The 9,182-nt window shown below is 37.6% G+C and overlaps 1 protein-coding gene across 1 annotated transcript; it reads right to left on the bottom strand.

Moving 5' to 3' along the window:
- Window positions 1-5,065: 5,065 nt before the first annotated feature.
- On the bottom strand, window positions 5,066-7,830 carry LOC105038499 (GDP-L-galactose phosphorylase 1). The gene is made up of 6 exons (XM_010914321.4): window positions 7,342-7,830; window positions 7,084-7,199; window positions 6,668-6,970; window positions 6,383-6,568; window positions 5,974-6,234; window positions 5,066-5,602 (listed from the first exon to the last, which is right to left on the bottom strand). The coding sequence occupies exons 1-6, from the start codon at window positions 7,451-7,453 to the stop codon at window positions 5,270-5,272; spliced, it is 1,311 nt and encodes a 436-aa protein (XP_010912623.1). The 5' UTR covers window positions 7,454-7,830; the 3' UTR covers window positions 5,066-5,269.
- Between the last annotated feature and the right edge of the window lie 1,352 nt (window positions 7,831-9,182).

Genomic DNA, 9,182 nt, shown 5'->3' on the forward strand with positions numbered 1-9,182 from the left:
GTTTTTTGTGTGGATCACAGGTTTATTCTCACTTGGTTTGGCTTGTGAATCCATATCACTTCAAGCGTGAAACTCCCAATGATCTCAAGGATGTGTTCAGAGACTTTCAGATATACCAGTCACTCCTGTATTGCACTGGACTAAATGTTACAATAGAGACTTTAATCTGATATGAATAACTGTCATAACAGGATGGTCAAATAGGACCAGGGAATCTTTCAAGTTGCATGTAATCATTTTTCTTGTACCCAATGGTTGCAGTTCTTTTTGGTCTGTTCTCTCTTGCTTCTGGGTCTCCTATTCCATACTTTTGCTCTTCCTTGGAAGTCTGGCATGCTAAAAAATTATGGATACTATATTTTATTAGAATTTGATGTCTCGAGATTCAATCTACATTGAGCCCACAGCGGGATCCGTGATGATGAACAGAGTTCAACAAGCTCAAGATCAGCACAAATGAAGTCCAGATGGAGAAGATATGTTCGAAAGAAGTTCGAAGCAGATGGCATGGCCCACAAGATGGTGGAGGCCGCAGCAGAGCGAGCGCGCACGGGACGCACGGTGCACGGCCCAGGCCCAGGCAGGCGCACGCGCAGGCACGGCCTGTGCAGATTTCTTAGGCGGTCCACATGTGGTGCATGGATCGGTGGTCCATGGGAGCTGTAATGGACCAATGGGACATTTTCCGCTTGCTTCTCGCAGTCCATCATGGACCAACAGCATTTCAGAGTCGTTTCTCACAGTTCACAGTACTATTGTATGGATCAGGATACGGGATTGTACAATCGGATGGTCGTGGGATGTTGCGGTTTTGATTGGACGATTTGAGAGATTTCTTTGAGTTATAATCAAAGTCTAATTCCGATCTAAGCACTGTTTGATGCGTTTAAAAACATGTGAACATACAGTGGCTCATAAAGTGGTTCGGTAGAGATCTGAAATCATGGTAGACGCAGCCGAGAGCGAGTTCAGTAGCAGCAACAGATCGAGAGGCACCAATAGAGAGCAGAGACAGAGATGCTTCAAGTAGACTGTCAGGTAGCAGACAGCGATCGCTTCAAAGATTCAGGAGGTTTTTCTAGAGAGAGGATTTTTGTAAGGAAGAGCTTCTTGTGAAAGAGATTGGATGAACGAGAGTTGAGGGTGTGATCTCCTCTTATAATTTTTTTTTCTTATATAAATCTTACATGCCCCGTGGAGACGAGTCTTTTGGCTGATCTATATATTTGATTGTTTCTGTTTTTTGTTTCTTCTTTTATTCTTGCTGCACCAATACATGGTATCGAAAAAGTCATATGATGATGGTGTCTTGGCCAGACATCCCCAATATATTTCACTCTTTCTTTCCTTAAATTTTTTATAAATTCTATCTTGTATATTCTATTCCATGAATCTATTCTAGAATAAAGATGGGTGACTTTTGTACTCATGCACATTACTCTCCTTTTTACTCAAAACAAAAAAAAAAAGTTACATGCAATCAAAGTTACAGAGGAAGGATCAATGGCTTCCATTTTATATATTAAAAATTATTGAAAATATAATGATCGACGAAAGATAGCTAAAACAAAATTGTACACAATTCTTTTCTAAATAATAAAATATTAAATTAAAAATATCAAAAAATAGTATAGAATCGAGGCACGCCTAAAAACATAGTCCTAGAAGTGATATCGCCTCCCCCTCATATATGAAGCTACTGGTGGCCGCTCTCAAAGATACAATAATTTGATGGATGACTACTCATTCTTTCTCATTAGTACGGTTTCAAAAAGACTAGATGTGAAGTGAAGAAATTTTCAGAATTTAGCAAAATAGGAGAGCAAAAGAGTAGTAGAAAATAATAAAATCCATACCTCTTCTTCTTCTTCTTTCATTTTAGCCAATATACAGATCAACTACAATGGAGAGAGAATAATCCAATAGTGAAAGATGGCTGATCAAAAAAAAAGCGCTAAAATGACTTGTCTAATAAAAGGAGCCAAATAAAAAAGCTACAATGGATGGATCTGGATACTTCTCAAACTTTTTAAGTGAGCTCATTGGGCCTTGTTTTATGTGAACCAATCAACTAGAGCAAGATATGAATGATTTAAACTAATGTAATAATAAAATAAAAAATACTCATAAGATCACTATTTATTTAAAATTTTAAATCATAAAAAATTAATAAATCCAATAAAAATTGCAAAGGTTGGAGAGCAGATGCAACATTGCAAGAACTTTGATGCATATAGCAAAGAGAACGATCCAAATTAAGGTTGAAACAGCTCCCACAGTTAGTGATTTTATGTACCCGCTGCTCGAAATTCTACCTCTTTTGAGCCTCTCTGAAGTTCCGAGCAAGACTTCCCTCAATTTAGACTGGACAATGAGAGTTGAGTTTTTTTTTTTTTTTTTTTTTTTGTTGATGAAAAAAGAAGGATAATCCACTAGTAATTTATTATAAAATAAATTTAATATTTATAATGGGCTCATTTTTTATCCTAATATTGACAACGAGGACTCGTCAGCGTTCTGCAAATCATTGGCCTAAAATATTGCATAGTTACAAAGACAAGGAGGTTTATATTCAAGAGGATCAAAATCAGTTCATATTCAAAAAGATCAAAACTCATATTGAGGATGTGGTCACATCAAAATTTTTAAATAAAAAATATATCTCTACGGAGATCAAAGAAATGATATGAGATTGCACCCTTCAGCAAGTTTTTTTTTTTTTTTCCCTTAAATTTGTAGCAGTCGGTGAGAGTTGAGTTCTTAAAAGTATAAAATTATATATGATGAAGTTTAAAGAAAAAGCCCCCTCTTTTGACTATTGTACCGTACAACTGAAGTTGGAAGTTTTATTTTCAAAAAATGTAGGCCATTATCGACGATCTCTAGCAAGACAAGTAAACTTTAATTTTTAAAATTATGAAACGGATAAAATAGGGCTTTGCTCCGGGGGGAGGGATTTACTCTTCTCGCTTCTAAAGCTGACAATGAGCCATCAAAATTGAAGATCGATATCATTGTGACTCAAAATGCCAAGAAGTCAAAAGTTATGTGCTTCGCTGGTCTTCAATGCATGCACCATGTGGATGGAAATGGTTAAAATGACATGAGATCACGTTTTCCTATGATCTATATGTCAAAATTCATTGATTTTTTATTGATATATATGTCAACATGGGTAGATGTCTGAATTATGGTCAAAATATATAATTTTTAATTTCTAAATATTTTTAAAAATATAGATAATAATCAGTAGAGTAGATCTTTGATTTAGATATTCTGTTATTGGTCAAAATATATATATATATATATTTTTAGATATATATGTCCACACCTTCTTCTCCCGAGAACACGCGCACACAAAATATATATATATATATACACACACATGTGCGGATTCACAAACACACACTGTGTATGTACGCAAAAAAGCCCATATACATAATAGGCCTAGCAAAATTCTTTGTGCGTCATGGGCAATATAAAAAATCTAATACGGAACGCATCATTTTATGTGATTGATCTATATAACCATCACTTTTCAGCATGCATTTAATATTTGAAGTTCTATTTTTTTATTTAAAAATTTTGGATGATGAAAATATCCTATTCTTTGAAAAAAATTATGTCATCTTATGTCCATATTATGATATCCTACGTGTAGAAAGTAAAAATTTTGATATAGATGTCATAATTTTTTTCAAAGAGCATGTGCATTTTCATCATTCAAAATTTTCAAATGAAAAAGAAGAATTACAGACATTAAATACGTGTTAGAAAGTGGTTGGACAAAAATGCTCTTTCTATATTATAACATTCTGGACCATATTATAACATCTTATATGTAGAAAGTCATAATTTGACGTAGGATGTCATAATATTAATATGCTATAAAATGTCATAATTTTTTTGACCATATTATAATATCCTATACGTAGGAAGTCATAATATGCCACGGAATGTCATAATTTTTTCAAAGAGTCGGGGTACTTTAGTCGTGCAAAATTTTTAAAAGAAAAACAGAACTGCAGGTATTTAATACACATTGAAAAGTGTTGGCTACATGAACCAATCATATAAAATGGTGTGCTCTACATCAGATTTTTTACACCGCCGCATAAAAAATTTCTCAATAGGCCTATAGGAACATATATGCATGTATTTGTACATAAACGGCCCACAAATAATGGGCTACTTGATAGGGATATCCTTCTTCCAAATAGCTGCAATCCTCTGCAATCTGGATCCTAGTGAAGGTGAGATTTGATTGCACACCATTTACTACAACTACCAAAGGTTTTACTAGCTTGGTAATTTAGCACCTTCATTAAAACAATACTTTGATCAGAAAAAAAATATATACACTTCTGTACAATCCGCACGTAGAAAAACTCTAGCATTTCGATTTTGGTTATGAACCAAACATATTAGAAGATATGGCTATTTCGATTCCCATTCCAACCATTTCGATTCCAGTTACGGATCAAATGCACCCCCAGTACACCTTCAGTGAATAATGTTTCATAAGAGTTGTGGCAAAGCAGCTGAAAGCGTGCAAGAAGATCACCTATAGGAAGCGGTGCCTTGACCACATGGAGTTTAAGCGGCGTGTGAACTGCTGGAAATATAAAAACGCATCTTATTTTCATATGTGCAGGATACTGAATAGCAGTTCAATTGAGTTCAACTGCTGATAGATAAACATTAATTTAGAACCAGTAACACAACGAAGCATAGAAGTAGAATTGGCATATTTATTCATCCGACATTATAAGAATGACACGACCTTATTGCTTTCAGCATCAAGAAAAATAGAACTCCCTTACTCCTCCAATGCAACCTATCCTCCTCCAATCTCCGTTCATCCAGCATTCAAGCCCAGGAGGAAAAGAACCAAGCTTCTATTGATCAAAAGCTGTTGGCTATAATCACAAGCTTTTTCCAACGAGGTCCAATATCTTGGTACCCGTTTTCAAGTACTCTTACTGGTTGTTTCCTGGTGCTCATTTTGAGTTCATAGATTCACTAGAAACATCAACAATAACACAAACATACATAGAACCAGATATGAGTTGAAAACAGGTAATAGATTCAGCATCCACTTGACATTCTAACAGTCAATACATAAGCCAACCAACCACAGAGAGCAAACACTGCAGACAAACAGGTTCAGGCAGTGTTGCTGCACACAACAGTACTTAACTGCCCTTATTTGGTTCAGAAGCAAGCAAAAGCAAACAGCAGTAACAGAAGCAATGAAAAGGCTCATCATTCACTGCAGAACCAGACACCCTTCTGAGAAATGGGTAGTGTCCGCCGGAGTTGACTGATATGAAGTTCCTTTACTCTCGTTCACATCCGCATGTTCCACTTCAACCTCCACCAAACCTGTGGCTTCCAAGATATGAGCTTTCACTTCTTGAAACCTCTCTTCAGACAGGGAGACCTCAGCCAAAAGACTCCAAGCATAGTCCTCTGATGCCTCTTCATAATCTTTCTTCCTCTTCAGCACCATATGCCCACTGATCTCCCACACCGCAGGGTTCACTTGAGTATCCAGGAGTTCCTGGCTCACCTCACCAAGAGCCTGTTTTTCAGCATAGCACTGCACGGTTTGCGCACATGAAAGAACACCAGCAATCAGCAAGGCTTGTTTGTATTACATTATTACAAAATTTACAATTACGTAAATAGGTTCAGGCATCCTTGGTAGGCTATCTTATGATTATATCTACAAATATCTAAAAATGACATACTTTCACAAATTATATATGATGATTATGTAAACAGGTCAGGATGTGGTGTAAATACCAACTAATCAAATCATTTAACTTGACCTAATCTACTTTCACAAACTGAAAAATGACATACTCTTGTTTGTTGCTTATGCCTATTGATCCACAGCTGAGCAAGAAATTTAAGAAACATAAAATCATAACAAAGGTGGATATGAATGAACAGCAAGATGACATTTACCTGTGGGAAGAGAAAGATCCTCCTGCCTGAGTCAGAAATAAGCACATTAAATGGGATGTTGCTTTTTTGAAGACAAATGCAGGAGTTGGCTACCACATCAGCTAGGTCCTTCAAGGTGTTGCCACCCTCATAAACCAGGCCTCTTACAGGATAATTCATCAACAATGAAACCTTCAGTCCACTATTGGCCAGGCCCTTAGCCATGGGTATCTTTTTCGTCGGGGCCTTCTCCACCGGGAAAGGCAGCGACAAGTAATAAGCCTGTCACCATACAATGGAAAGCATTCCTTTATCAACAAACTCAAACTTTTTCTGAGTTCATTATCACAAAGTGACATCCTATTCAAATGAAACACTGAGCATAAGCATTCAAACAATAAGAAAGAACACATAAAGCTGGAGCAATAACCTGGAAATGCAGGTGATTAATGGTGGCAAAGGCACCCAAACTATTGTATCCCAGCCTGAAGTAAGGGTTCCCTGCTTCTGCTGCCATGTGGAGGGCAAGCAAGAAGCACTCGGCATCGATCCTCTGAGGCAAGCAATCGAGCAAACGAGGAATCAGCAGAACATGACCATACTCGATAGGGCTCACCTGTAACCATAAGACACATCAAAACTATCTATCATAAAACTGGATGGATCAAAATCCATGCTAATATGAACACATCAAACAATGGCATTGGCGTGTTACATTGATCACGACGACACTGGGAGAGCTGGCCCCATCGACAGGGGCACTCTCGAAGAAGCGAGCCTTGTTGCCTTCCCCAGCCTCGAAGCGGAACAACGCCTCCTCCTGGCCAACCTTGGTGAAGTTAAACTTGGTGGGATCAAAAGGCTGGAGGACACGGTCGACACGGAACTCGGTGGGCCGTTTCTTGAGGTGGCGGCCCTCATTGAGCTGGGCAATGAAACCCTGCTCCCCAGGGATCACCTTGGTCTCGCAGGTCGTCACATCATACCGGAACAACCCCCTGCTCATCCGATCCTCCCACTACAAACCCCACCAAATCGACAAATCGATAACAATCACATCACCGAAACACATAACAAAGATCAGAAACAACAAAAACATCGGATTTTGAGCGTATTCATATAAAAGATTACCTGTCCAAGTAACAGGGAGTTGAGGAAGAAGTCGGCCGGCGGCTCCTCGGTGGCGTCCGATGGAGAAACCGGAAGCTCAGCGTCGCTCTTGAAGACATAAAGGGGAAGTTTTGAGACTGCCGGGGATCCCACGGAACGAAACCAAACACAAACCATCAATAAAATCGCCAAAACGAAATCTCAAAATTTCAGTAAAAATTGGAATTTGATGAAAGGATTTCGCTGATTAGATCAAGATGATGGGTTAGCGATTTTTACAAGGCAAGCAGCACTCGCCGAGGCAGTTCCGGCCGCAGCCGCGGGGCTCGGCGGCGTCCTCCTGGTAGTTGGAGAGCACAGTGGGGACCCTCTTGATGGTCAGCATCTCCATATAGCTTTATAGAGTACGTAGATAAGGAAGAAGATAAGGGGATTATAGGGTCGATTAGGAGAGGGGAACGAGGAGGAGAGGGGCAGCTGGATGGCCGCCGCCTGCGAGGAATAGGAGGTCGGATGGGCTGCCGCCGGCGGAGGGGAGGGCGCCGCGGCCTCCGTGCGGGGCGGGGCTGCGCTTCTTGTCTAAGAGGAGGCCGAGGGCCTCGCCGGCGGCCCGGCGGTGCTCCACTTGTGGGTGATGTTGGCCGGGGTTGAGGTGGCGGTGGGTTGCCCACCGGCCGGCTCCAAGGCTAGCCGTGGTGGCCCAACTCGGAAGCCCTTCGATTCGATTGAGCTCTCGCTCTCGTTGCTTCGTGCTCGCTTCTTCGCCGCTCGTCTCTTGCTTGAAGAAGCGAGAGGGAAGGGGGTGGTGGGTTGATTTTATGGGAGGGGGAGGGAGAGGAAGAGGAAGGTTGGTTTGGACTTGGGCTTCTTGGACTCTGGTGGGCCCAAATACCCCTTTTCAATAATATTTTAACTTTAATTATTGTTGTACCTTTTCTTTGTTTACAAGAATGCCATTGAATGCATTATTAGTAAATTTACTAATAAATAAATATATTATAAGAATTTCGTATTTAGTGTTTCTTTCAAATTTTATAAAATTTATTTACATTCAAATTTTAGTAGAATTTTAATTTTTTGACATCAATAATTTGGCTCCCTCAATCGTCTTTTGGACTTTTCCCTTTTAAACTATAAATTATTGCTACAAAAGATTTCGACTCAAAATATTAAAAAATTATATTTAGAAAAAAAAGATATCATTTTTTTTAGAACAATCAAAAATTATTTAAATAAAAAAAAAATATTCAAATATTAGTGGAATAATAAAAAACTAGAATTTAATGGATATGGGTTAGATTTGCTATGCATTGATGACTTTATTTTGTTACAATCAAATAATAAAATCAAAATTAGTTTATGTGCTCAATTTGTTTTGTTGATATTTAAATGAAGTTATCCATTTCAATACTTAATTTTATTTTAAATGATTATTTGATCCTTTTCTTCTATTTAGATATTTCAAAAGAAGATTGGACAAAAGTGGATAACTGAACCTACTCAAATTTGTGGCTAGATTCATTCATAAATGAAACCAAATTTGATTGAACTAATGAGTGAGTTTCCTTTACATTATTCTCTTAATGTTCATCTTGAACTATTTTCTTTGTTTCAGGAAAAAAAGTTTTCGCTGCATAATATACCAAAAATAGCTCTCGATTTTAATTCATTTTTCTTGTATTTTAATTACTAATTTTTTTCTTTCATAGATAGTGTCTTTCTTATTTAAAGGACTAGTTATCAATTATTTTTATATAAAATTTATTTTTATCTATAAAATTGATGTAAATTGGATAAAATTAAAAAAATAAAATATAGCGACCTACAAAATTTATATGAAAAAAGTTTCCTCGACAAATGTAAAACAATGAGAGAAATTTTTTTTTTTAATTTTGTTAGTGTTGAATTATAAGAAACCATCCAACTATCTATGGAACCAACAGTCCCAAAGGTGGAATTGATCTAAGATTTATTTGTCTCATTTTTGCTATATTTATCTCACCAAAACATTCAACCACTAGATGTCTTTTGGTACAATTTAACCTAAAGATAACCATTTTCAAATTTATCACACTCAAGGCTATCTTGGGCAGTTCATCCAAAGATGTGAGCTTATTTTG

Source organism: Elaeis guineensis, chromosome 1 (genome assembly GCF_000442705.2).
Source record: "Elaeis guineensis isolate ETL-2024a chromosome 1, EG11, whole genome shotgun sequence".
Classification (NCBI taxonomy): Eukaryota; Viridiplantae; Streptophyta; class Magnoliopsida; order Arecales; family Arecaceae; genus Elaeis; species Elaeis guineensis.

Coding starts and splice junctions, on each gene's coding strand:
- LOC105038499 (XM_010914321.4), bottom strand. CDS start 7,453: ATGGAGATGCTGACCATCAAGAGGGTCCCCACTGTGCTCTCCAACTAC. Junction 6,569..6,667: donor CCAGTGTCGTCGTGATCAAT/GTAACACGCCAA, acceptor TTATGGTTACAG/GTGAGCCCTATCGAGTATGG. Junction 6,235..6,382: donor TTAATCACCTGCATTTCCAG/GTTATTGCTCCA, acceptor GTATGGTGACAG/GCTTATTACTTGTCGCTGCC.